This window comes from Platichthys flesus, chromosome 5 (genome assembly GCF_949316205.1).
Source record: "Platichthys flesus chromosome 5, fPlaFle2.1, whole genome shotgun sequence".
NCBI lineage: Eukaryota > Metazoa > Chordata > Actinopteri > Pleuronectiformes > Pleuronectidae > Platichthys > Platichthys flesus.
The window spans coordinates 9,286,479-9,298,334 of record NC_084949.1 but is presented as its reverse complement, the minus strand read 5'-3'; the positions used below and the strand labels follow the sequence as shown (position 1 = coordinate 9,298,334).

At 41.7% G+C, this 11,856-nt stretch overlaps 3 protein-coding genes across 3 annotated transcripts in view; 2 read left to right on the top strand and 1 right to left on the bottom strand.

Annotated features, from left to right (window-relative positions):
* The window catches only part of slc26a11 (solute carrier family 26 member 11), a 9,537-nt gene extending 6,626 nt beyond the window's left edge, over window positions 1-2,911 (bottom strand). The window contains exons 1-4 of the mRNA XM_062387650.1: window positions 2,759-2,911; window positions 1,635-1,839; window positions 1,281-1,523; window positions 364-556 (exon numbers count right to left, since the gene is read on the bottom strand). Coding sequence (XP_062243634.1) covers window positions 364-556; window positions 1,281-1,484 — 397 coding nt within the window. The 5' untranslated portion in view covers window positions 1,485-1,523; window positions 1,635-1,839; window positions 2,759-2,911. The remainder of the gene's footprint in view (window positions 1-363; window positions 557-1,280; window positions 1,524-1,634; window positions 1,840-2,758) is intronic.
* Window positions 2,912-2,969: 58 nt separating this feature from the next.
* On the top strand, window positions 2,970-9,155 carry sgsh (N-sulfoglucosamine sulfohydrolase (sulfamidase)). The gene is made up of 9 exons (XM_062387651.1): window positions 2,970-3,282; window positions 4,282-4,442; window positions 4,881-4,986; window positions 5,103-5,479; window positions 5,850-5,931; window positions 6,024-6,227; window positions 6,706-6,872; window positions 6,979-7,196; window positions 8,878-9,155. The coding sequence occupies exons 1-9, from the start codon at window positions 3,201-3,203 to the stop codon at window positions 9,059-9,061; spliced, it is 1,581 nt and encodes a 526-aa protein (XP_062243635.1). The 5' UTR covers window positions 2,970-3,200; the 3' UTR covers window positions 9,062-9,155.
* A 984-nt stretch (window positions 9,156-10,139) lies between these two features.
* Window positions 10,140-11,791, top strand: npb (neuropeptide B). The gene is made up of 2 exons (XM_062388580.1): window positions 10,140-10,793; window positions 11,295-11,791. The coding sequence occupies exons 1-2, from the start codon at window positions 10,362-10,364 to the stop codon at window positions 11,421-11,423; spliced, it is 561 nt and encodes a 186-aa protein (XP_062244564.1). The 5' UTR covers window positions 10,140-10,361; the 3' UTR covers window positions 11,424-11,791.
* The last annotated feature ends 65 nt before the right edge of the window (window positions 11,792-11,856 follow it).

Genomic DNA, 11,856 nt, shown 5'->3' with positions numbered 1-11,856 from the left:
TTTCATTGGGGAAGAAAAACACCTTTAGTGCATATTTCCTGGAAGGTTACAGTTGCCCCACAAAATGGCATCGTAGCCACTGCTGCCATGTCCTGGCTGCCAGCAGAAACAATCTACTGCTCCATTCATTTTCACACACAGTTATAAACACAGGGATCAGGTTGAAAAATACTGGAATTCACCTAAAAACTGCTGAATTGGTTTTAAATATTGTTCACACTAAATTCAACTCAGTTTAATAAAACCTCATCCAATAGCCTCTCGCGTTTTGACCAAATTAAGATAATCTCCACAAAATAAATTGAAATACAAGGTTTCCATGTGAGCTCAGCAGACCCCCCATCCCCCCGCGCGCGTGCTAACCTAATCTCATTAACGCCATCCCAGTCTGGATGACTCCACAGAGGAGGCTGAGGAGCACGGCTCGGTGTGGCTGTCCGCCAACCAAAGAGAAACACAGGAGGGACATGATGGCTGTGGGACCCAGTGTCACATCCTTAGAGGTCCCCAAGAGGGTGTAAATGAACCCCCCCATGAAGGCAGAGTAGAGTCCGTACTGTTGAGAGAAATGTTTTCAGGTTAAAAGATGAACAGAGGTGCAATTAACATGTAATTAATTTCATGTTTGAAGAACAGTTTGATCTTCACCATGCTAAATTTATTTTCAGGTCCATCTGCTGTAGGCAGGGTTAGGTTTCTCTGCGCTCAGCTTGAACGTACAGTGTGTAACTTCTGCCACTAGGAGTCTCTCAATCAAAACAACAACAAAAGACCTAGTTCGATGACAGTGTGACTCAGGGTGGGATAATGGGAGTTATTGTCTAAACCACCATGAATAATCCTGACCCATTACGAGCCGACTGTCTAACAGTCTAACTGGCTAAAAGTGTGTTTATCCTCCGCCTTTCGTCGTTTATCCCAGTACTTATGCAGAAAAAGGCATTAAAGTCAAACAAAATTACTTCAAATCAAAAATCTTGGATTTCTCTGGGCTTCAACATTGTTTGAAAAATGTTGAATCATATAAATACACAAGTAAGGAATAATATATAGCAGAGCTCTAGGTGTTTTTAGACATTTTAATGAAGAATTGTTTCATCTTATATCTTTAAACTTCTGTTGAAGATCTTTATGTACAAGAAGGTTTTATGACATCACAACTAGTTTGGAAATCAGTCGTTGTGTAATTTATAATTTCCAAGCAGCTGAAATATCTTGAATCTGAATAAAAATAAAATCAAAAAGATGAACTTTCAAACAAAAGAAGAGCTGGGACTCACCTGCACAGGAAGACCGGCTACTTCAGCGTAAGCCAGCGCCTGCGGTACAGTCGTCAGGCCGACAGTGATCCCCGCAAGCAGGTCCATCTGAAGCCACTTCAGCCTGTACCTGGGCAGCCAGGAGAGGATGGGCAACCAGGCCTTCAGGGTGTTGTAGGAGCAGCAGCCACCGGCTGACACTCGTCCCACCAGACTTTCGTCCATTGTACTTGAGAGGTGAGAGGTTGGGGGGGGGGGGGTAACCTTAAGAGGAGGAGGATGACAGAAGGGATGATAAAACAGATGTGAGAGAACAAAGGAATAAAGTTTGACCTATTAAAATGTGTGCCTGGTAACAGACTAAATAACACTTACAGAAACACCTCCAGGTTAAATGTCACTCACTGGAGTTATGCAAGTGCTAAGCAGTTTTTCTGGTTTAAGTTTTGCCTGCTGTGAATCTTCTTTCCCGACAAGAGCTCTGTGCACACGCATGAGTCAGTCTGTCTGTGTGTTTTCTGGATGAAAACACAGCAAATCAAAGGGACTTGCTGCCATTTCCTCAGATTCATGCTTCGATCTATGTGAAGGGGAGAAAACAAACAAACAAAAGGTCAGCTACCAGCATGAAGCCAGATCATTTGGACAATAATCACATGCTGTCTACAGGTCTGTCTAGTATGTTGTCGAGATAACTCAAACCATGCACATATAAATGTTTTTCTGACCTTTGACCTGATTGGCCTTTGAAACTTTATAATCATGTGATGATCATATGACAGGTAACCTACAAGCCATAAAACTCACTGACCACATATATTCCTCTGTGTTATAAATCCTCCACTGACAGTGTGATATGTACTTATCTGCCACTAGATTCTTAATCTATGATATTCTTCTAAAATGAATGAACAGTGTAAATGAAACAGTAAGAAGTGTGACTGGAATAACACACGAAATAATATCAACAGAATATAATGCAATGCTACAGAAAAACCATAGAATAGAACAGAAAGAGACACATTGGAATGGATAAGAAAAAAGTAATGGAATGCAACCAAATTAAAACAACACAAGAGAATACAAATGGATTGAAAACAACACAATATATTAAATATAATACATTATAATACAATAATAATAGAATAGTACAATACAATAGACTAGAACCAATGCAATACTTTACAATACAACAGAGTAGAGCAAAATAGAAACAACACAATAGAACAATAGCATATAATAGAGTCAACCGGAATAGAATATAATTGAAACAACACAATAGACGTCAATAAATAGAACAGAATATAAACAACATGATAGGAAACTTAAAAAGAATAGAATAGAATAAATTACGAAAAAATTGAACAACTGAATCAAACAAACAAGTAGGAACAACACGGCTAAATGTGATATAATAAAAAAGAAGAGAAGAGACACTACTGGAATGGAGCAGAAGAATAGAAACAACACAGAAAAGAAAGAATAGAAGAGAGTCTCACCGTGTGTGTGTGTGTCCACCAGTTTAACAGGGTGACCAAGCAACTCTGCACTGATTCATTCTCATACTCTTCCTCCTGCTCCTCATCTTCCTCTTCTTCTTTTTATTTCTCTTTCTTCCACCAAACCACTGAGGCAGCGCGAGACTCGAGTTCCTGTTTTCACTCGTCACGTGACCCGTGTCATGTGACCGCATGCTCCGCGAGGACACAGGAAGAAGTGAGAGCAGTATTTGTTGTTGTTGGTTTAACGACTGGTTCTGTTACGGTGTCAGTCCCACCGGCTCCACGCCCACATCACTGAGCTGTGTGTTGATACGACGGGTTTCAATGCAAGCAAAAGTTCACAGCAAGGGCAGAAGAGCCCGTCCTGAAACTTAAAGAGTGGCCGAGGTGATCAGCATCATCATCATTATCAACATTCCTCATCATCATCTTCATCATCATGCTGCTCCAGTTGCTTTGTCTCGTTTTGATCTCACTTTGCACCACCGAGGCAAAGACCAGAAACGTGCTCCTGATTATTGGTGAGCGAACTTCTCCATTTCTGTCCACGTACAAAGACTCTGAGTTCTTATGATGATGTTACCGCATGTACCTGAGAGAAACAGCAGAAACACTTCTCTGATTAATGCAAAGTGAAACCTCAAAAATGACCCCAGAGTTGAATCAACTCAAACTGAGCATTATAACCTTCCCCTGAAGGAGGGTTTACTGCAGAGCTGCTGTACTTAACTGCATTAGATTTAGCTTGGTGTACCTAATAAACTGAGCATCCCAGACAAAGTATTCTAACATGCCAAGTGAGGTTGTTTAATTGCTTGACAAGCAATAGTACTTGATTACTCAATAATAGTCTATTGAAGCAAAACGTATTTTGGTGTGTGTGTGTGTGTGTGTGTGTGTGTGTGTGTGTGTGTGTGTGTGTGTGTGTGTGTGTGTGTGTGTGTGTGTGTGTGTGTGTGTGTGTGTGTGTGTGTGTGTGTGTGTGTGTGTGTGTGTGTGTGCGTGCGTGCGTGCGTGCGTGCGTGCGTGCGTGCGTGCGTGCGTGCGTGCGTGCGCGTTTGTGAGAGAGAGAAAGATAGTGATCATAATTATAATGTCAGTGTTATATTGTCAGATACATTGGCCTTCCACAGCAACATATAATGTACCTCCCCAACCAAAGTGTTTGTTTATTTTTGTGCAGGGGTGATTACCAGCATAAATCAATCCATACAGTACTGAGTACATAACAACACCTGACATACACAAATGCTCATTGAAAGTGCTTGAATGGATATCAAATCTCTTTTAAGGCTAACTGCATCTTGCCATATTAACGAAAGTGAAAAATGACAAAATACGGAGGGACGCATCATGTTCCACACCAGGGCCCAATTCAAGCAGTTATTTTACAAATGTATATCATCTGACAGTAGCAGCACCCCCAATCTTCTTATCTGATACAAATACCAGTTGCTGTATCAACTTCAGGTAGATGTACACACACCTCATGAAGAGAACCTGTGTTTTCCGTCCTCCAGCCGACGATGCAGGTTTTGAGACGGAGGTGTACAACAACTCTGTGGTCCGCACCCCCCACCTGCGCTCTCTAGCCCAGCGCAGCTTGGTTTTCAGCAACGCCTTCACATCTGTCAGCAGCTGCTCCCCCAGCCGCTCCACCATCCTCACTGGCCTGCCCCAGGTAACACACACACACAAATACACACACACAATCAGACAGCGCTGTGTGCGTTGTAGTAAGATGGAAAAGGGCGGACCATAATAACAGAGAGACTACCATATTTAATTTTTGATAAACAAAATGTCGAGCACATTCGATAGAAAGGGGAGATCTCGCATATATGGAGGGGTCCCCCCAAATGTCTCCATGACTTCAGAGGACATTGCATTGACTGACATTGATTTCCTGGAGAGTTACTCTGACTTTAACCCTAGTTACTACTTGCCTAAACTAATCTTAACTTAAACTTATACTTCACTTTAACCTCAAAATATGTCTCCACCTTAAAATGTTATGATTTAGGGTTTGGGGGTGACACACACACACACGCACACACACAAGCACACACACGCGCACACACTCGCACACAGCATTGAGGTGTGTTTGTCTTGTTTCCAGCATCAGAATGGAATGTACGGGCTTCATCAGGGCGTCCATCACTTCAACTCGTTTGATGCCGTACAAAGTCTGCCCCTGCTCCTCAGCAAGGCCAAGGTACACACAGGTCAGTAACAAATAAAGAGTTTATCTCCAATCTACACACACATACACACACACACACACTCACTTGCTTTTTAATCGCATATTATTCATTTTTTTGTCATTCTCTCATCCCTGCAGGTATTATTGGGAAAAAGCACGTCGGTCCTGGATCCGTCTACCCTTTCGACTTCGCCTACACGGAGGAGAACAACTCTGTCCTCCAGGTGGGGAGGAACATCACCCGCATCAAACTCCTGGTCCGCAAGTTTTTCAAGACGCACAAAGAGGGAGCCATGGAGCAAAGGCGGAAGAAAGAAGAGAATAAAGCAGACAGTGATGATAAAAGAAGTGAAGAGAGACCGTTTTTCCTTTATGTCGCCTTCCACGACACCCACAGATGTGGACATTCGCAGCCCCAGTACGGAGCTTTCTGTGAGAAGTTTGGTAATGGTGAGATGGGGATGGGACGAATACCTGACTGGACTCCAGAATATTACACACCTGACCAAGTAAAGGTCAGTGAAGTAAAGATTTTCTATAGTGACATGTAGAACGAGACACGATTTTTCAATCAAATACAAGGATAATTAACTGTTTAATATATAAAAAAAATATTTTTATACAAATGAATATCTGTTTTATAAGAGATTTCAACATTATTTATGAATCACAAAATGATCATACAAATGTTATAGCACAGTTCTTAACATCAGATATAAAGCACCAACAGAACATTTCTGGAACACAAGTGACCGATGTGTCTTCCTTTGCCTCTGCGTCTCTCTCCACGGGATGTCTAATATTAGATATAATTCACATGAGTCTTGTTTTGTCCCACGCATCATAACATTTGTTTATCTGGTCTGCCTCATCTCTGCACTTCAGGTTCCTCCCTTTGTGCCAGACACACCTGCAGCTCGAGCGGATCTGGCTGCACAGTACACCACAGTCAGCCGGCTGGATCAGGGTCTGAAACGACAACCTACACGTACACAAGATAACCAGATGGAGACAGGTCTTGTTTTTGTATAACACCACCTGTGTAAATTCCCTCTGCAGGTATTGGATTAGTTCTTCAGGAGCTCAGGGACGCTGGTTATGAGAACGACACGCTGGTAATCTACAGCTCAGACAACGGCATCCCCTTCCCTAACGGCAGAACCAACCTGTACTGCTCCGGCACGGCAGAACCCATGCTGGTGTCCTCTCCAGAGCACAGGGAGCGTTGGGGAGACACCAGCCAGGCCTACGTCAGTCTCCTTGGTAAGAAATGGAGACTGAGATTACGGATTTAATACAATAGAAAAATCTACCTTGGGATGCTTCCTACCCCTGGGGGGGAACCACTGGCTTTTACACACACTAGCAAACATGGAGGTCAGTTTGTTTATCTTAAGAGAATAAAACCGCCACAAGAGGGAGACGGACCAATGAGGCTTTAGCAGCAGATGGCAGCTATAACTGGATAAAGGGAAGCAGTTAAATGTGAAAATGAATATTATACATAGGATTTATTTGATATAAGGAATTATTTGTTGAATCTTTCTTAACTCAAAAGGAAACACATTAGCAAATCCCCCCAAAAAGCCCCCCAAATACATTGACATATATGGTTTTATAGTAGGCTACAGGTGTCTCTCTGTATTCACTATGAAATAGCAGTGGCTCTTTAATTCACTATTTCATTTTCAATTCAACCTTTGATTCTTATTTTCACCGAAATGTTCTCATTTTGTGGCAGACATGACTCCCACCATTCTGGACTGGTTTTCTGTTCCCTACCCGTCCTACAGCCTCCCGGGCAGCTCCTCCACCCTGGTCCATCTCACCGGTCGCTCCTTGCTGCCCGCTCTGGTCACAGAGCCCGGCCAGTGGCACACTACCTACGCCAGCCAGTCCCTCCACGAGGTCCGTGAGCGTCGCTGCTTTCAAACAGGACGTCAGCAACACACGCACACAAGGGTTGTGAAACACACGGCCGTCTTAACTGCTCTACTGTCATTTGTGATTTCAGGTCACCATGTACTACCCAACCCGCTCTGTCCACCAGGGGGCGTACCACCTTCTCCACAACCTACACTACCGGATGCCCTTCCCGATTGACCAAGACCTGTACGTGTCCCCCACCTTCCAGGACCTGCTGAACCGCACCAGGCTGAGTGAGCCGACGCACTGGTTCAAGAGTCTGGAGCAGTATTACTACAGAGAGCGCTGGGAGCTGTACGACTCCAGGTCTGCTGCTCATTTTGTTTCACAACAGAGGGAGGAAGAAGTTCACTGGCACAAATCACAGATTAAAAAAAAAACTAGTGGGTTAAAGGATAAGATCAGGTTCTCAAATGTAGAGTAGTACAACAGTTCATGAACGACAGCCATGAGATCCACTGATGAAATGAACCTGCAACAGATAACAGTTTAGTCATCAGAATCAGAATCAGAATTTATTTATTGCCATGTAGGTTTACACCTACGAGGAATTTGCTCTGGTTATTGGTGCATACAATGAACATAAAACATAAAAACATACAAACACAATAAATACAACACACATAGGAAAAGCAATAAAAAGAAACATAGATATTTACTCACTATTTACTTCTTATTTACTCCCTTTTTCTAATATTTATACAAAGTAACATTTATTTAGACATAAACATTTCTAAATAAATATATATAATAGATAAAAAATATAAAAAAGTGAAGTGAAAAGTGAAATGCAAGACAGTGAACAGTGTCAGATTGCAATATGCAATGTAATGCAGTATAATATAATATAATATAATGTGTTAATTTAACACATCCTTGAGGTGTGGGGGCGGAATAAAAGTCAGAGTCAGGTGGGGGTCCTGGGCATTGTTGATAAGGTGATTTGGTAGTGATGTGATTAGAAAATGCTCAAAAACTGTCGCCTTTAGGGAGAAAAAAGAGAAACTTTACAAACAAACATTAATGTTCATAAGAGGAAGTAAGTCAGATTCTCCAGCTCCCTTAAATAACCTAACAATGTCAAAAATGGCTTCACTACAGATCAAAAACAGCAAAAACAACAACTACTGTGTTGAACTTCTAGGTGAATTTTTTCTGCTCATATTTAACAGTGTTAACCTAATATTGTCAAAGTAACTGAAATCTGAGCTCCTATCACAAGGACACATACAAGCCCTGAAATATTACACATGCACTAAAATTTATGTCTGTAATTTTATTCTAATGCTGTAAGTAAACAGAGAATAATATATTTGCTTTTAATTTGCAAATAAATAGCAAAATAACTGATGAATAGACACATCAAAGATTCTTGCTCACACCAATGTTTGGTCAGATTTGCCATTTATTGAGTTTGCACTTTAATACTAACAAAGAAAAAAAGATAAGAGATCGGGAAATGATTGCAGTTGTTTTATTTAAATCATTAATTACCATAAAATCCGCTATAATTCCACTTTTTACTCTCTGACTAATAGTTGAGCATCTATTAATGCTTATAAGTGTTTAATAAAAGGTTTATAACACTATAATGGAGCAGTTCCCAGGACTGAGGACAATTGAATTGTATAGTATTAGCTATTATAACTTATGAAGGCATATTATTGACACATTCATATTATTATTGTAATTGAATTAATCATTATATTTCTTTATAATTACAACTGTTTTACCTTATTTTCATTGTTTATCTGTTTTTAAATCATCCTCCACTTACAATGTCTCTATAAGAGGAGTTAAAGTTTATGACAAATACATTAATACACAAAGACAACTTCATTAAGTGAAGAGTTTAATAAACAATGTCTCTAATCTCGATATGATGCTTATAAATCCATAACAGATTGGTAAATTTAATGAAGTTCTTTCTAAGATCTCGGCTGTGGCCCTGAATGTTTCAATATGAGCAATTGTTTCACCGTCACAGGACAGACCCACTGGAGATGAGGAACCTGGTATCAGACCCGTCCTACAGCGGCGTGCTCGAGAGCCTGAGGCAGAGTCTGCAGAAGTGGCAGTGGGAGACCGGGGACCCCTGGGTCTGTGGACCAGACTATGTCCTGGAGGACAAACTGGAGCCGCACTGCAGACCACTCTACAATGGACTCTGATGGACTCTAATGGTACTTTTACTCATCCATGGCCAATTTGTGTATATATTTTTATATGTTTAAAGTTCAATAATAAACATTAAAGTTTTCCCAACATTATTTGTCTTTATTTAAAAAAATAATTGAATCATTTTGATCATTTGCTCTTCTTATCTGTGTCTATACATTAAACGTATCTTTTCTCATCATCAGGACGCCATGATAACCTTGTTTCATAGAAAGCCAATGTGGTTATAAAATATGTTGTTGTTATTATTTAATTGAACAATCGTAGATGCATCCCTCCTCTGTCTTAATCGCTGTCACTGTTGCTCTTGTTCTGATCTGCAAGCCTCACAGGGTTCATGACGCAAGACAAGTGAGCTCCACGAATCAATAAGTAAAAAAGGCTTTTTATTGATAAAGGCCTTTCACTCAGAGCTCCACTTTGAAGTCGGACTTATTCAAACGTAGAAAGCTGCTAAAATTTGGATAAGTCAATTGTTCATTATTGATCTGCCCATTCCCCCCCCCCCCCCCCCCCCCTCGCCTATTTCTGTCCAACCTCACTGATGTTGGGGTCTTTTGAAGCCCCACACGCTGATTCTGCTTCTTTACACTCTTTTTGTTTGATGCACATTTGCATATCATTGGATTTTATATATCATGGGAGATTTTTAACATAAAATCTGCCCATAACATAATAAAGAAGGACATTTTGTACATCAGTAATTTATAAACTATTCTGGACAGGTTTGACTTTTACAGCAGGGAGCGCTGCATGGGAGCTGAACGACTACAGCTACAGCTGCTTGTGTTTTGTCAGTGATCAGTGAAAATATAAATTGTGATGATTCACAGATATAACTTCACGTTAGAGGATAAGATCAAGCTTCTAAACGCAGAGCAGTCGCAGAACTTGGCCAACAACGTAAGATCCACTGAAATTAGATAAACCTGTTGCATCTGTTTTTACCCTGAGTTAAGATTTTGAAGCTAAGAATCATCCTAAAACATGATGAACGAGACTTTGTTTGTCATTCATTTAAAAAAAAACATTTGGACATGTTTAGGTTTTGACATCCTACGTCATTGTCTATCCTGCTCCACTGCTGATAACAAGTTTCACTTTAACAAGCGTCAGAGAAGGACTGACATCCCCATACGTCTCCAACCCCCTCATACTCTATACCACACGCACGCACACACGCACAAACCACCCCTCACATGTCACCGCCGAGCCAGCGGATCGATTGTGATAGGTCCTTTCCTCCTCCTGAATACAGATGGCTCATTATCCTCCCACCTCAACTTTGATTTGATGAACGTCGTCGGTCACGATAACGTCTCAGCCTATATAAGCACCAGAAAGTTCCCCAAACAGCCAACAAAACATAAAGTCTCCCGCCGACGCAGAGCAGATAGAAGAACAGCGCCGCCTCTCACTTTGCGTAAAGGAAAGGAAAGAGGTGCCAGGACGGTTCCAGACATGGAGAGGTCCGTCAGGTTTGCCGTGGTGTGCGTCGGAGTGTCCCTGCTCATCTCCTGCCATCCCGTCGAAGCCTGGTACAAACAGTCGACCGGGCCCAGCTACTACTCGGTGGGTCGCGCCTCCGGTTTGCTGTCCGGTATCAGGAGGTCGCCGTACGTCCGCAGGGCCGAGTCCGAGGAGACGCAGACGGATAGCGGGGAGACGACGGGTCAAAACGTGATCCCCGAGACCAACAGGCAGATCTCCATCCTCAAAAACATGGTGAGTCCAGTCATAACGATGCGCTCTTTAGTCATCGTTGTTTTACACTGACGATGGGATGAAGAGGTGGTGCGTAAAATGCGCTTTCCACTTTCCACTACTTATATGGCGATGCTTAATTATCTGAACTGAGTAATATTTGAAATAGATAAGCATTAAACATTGATAAGCTTTTACTTTTGTAAGCCATTAAATGGCTTTTGTAAATAGCGGTTTAATACCCGTGCGTAAAGACGCACACCAGTTAGAGCAGCCAGGAGACAAAAATACAGAGTATTTATATAAGAGAACATTCCGTCTCATGTTATTATTACCTGCTGTTAATTAATCTTTAAAATTCGGCTATATTTAAAATGAAATAATTAGTTCAGAAACTTCAACCTGCAGCTGATTACATGATGGTGGAAGAAAAGAAGGATGCAAACCAGGACGATCCTTTTTTCGGCTGAATTTCATTTCTTAAACTTACTTTTTCTCATCCCTTCCTCTCCCACCCTTCAGGCCATCTGCGTAAAGGACGTCTCTCCAAACCTGAAGAGCTGCGAGCTAATGCGGGACGGGACCGGCACCTTCCAGTGCAAGGCGGACGTCTTCCTCACCCTGGACTCCCTGGACTGTCTGTCCGCGTGAGTCCCCGCGGGTAATTCCGACGGAGGCAGGGAGACATGTCATCCTCGTCCCCAACCTTCCCGGGGGCGCCTCTCTGGAAACCGACAAAAAAGCAGGAAAAGGGGGGAAAATTAGGCATGAGGGATGGATGAGTGTGTTGGGGTTGATGGCTCTGAGGAAAAACTGATCTTTATCAATGATGGATCGTTGCAGACTCTGAATGTTCTCTCATTTAAAAACAAAAACATTCTTTTCTTTTTTGCTTTCGTTACATGAGTATAGAAAACAATGTTAATTGAAACCACTTTGTTTCCACATGACTTCCTCTCTTTACTTCCCAACCCCTGACATGTACCCTTGCCAAAATGTATTAAATGTCCAAACAGTTGGCTGCAGAGCATATTTCTTGGAAAGTACTTTTATTTATTTTATCTATTAAAATTGATGCTGGTAA

Excerpts from the sequence above, each read along its gene's own strand:
- npb (XM_062388580.1), top strand. The coding sequence starts at position 10,362 with ATGAACGTCGTCGGTCACGATAACGTCTCAGCCTATATAAGCACCAGA. Across the intron at positions 10,794-11,294 it reads TCTCCATCCTCAAAAACATG|GCCATCTGCGTAAAGGACGT; the intron begins GTGAGTCCAGTC and ends CCCACCCTTCAG.
- sgsh (XM_062387651.1), top strand. The coding sequence starts at position 3,201 with ATGCTGCTCCAGTTGCTTTGTCTCGTTTTGATCTCACTTTGCACCACC. Across the intron at positions 4,987-5,102 it reads CAAGGCCAAGGTACACACAG|GTATTATTGGGAAAAAGCAC; the intron begins GTCAGTAACAAA and ends TCATCCCTGCAG. Across the intron at positions 6,873-6,978 it reads CCAGCCAGTCCCTCCACGAG|GTCACCATGTACTACCCAAC; the intron begins GTCCGTGAGCGT and ends TTGTGATTTCAG.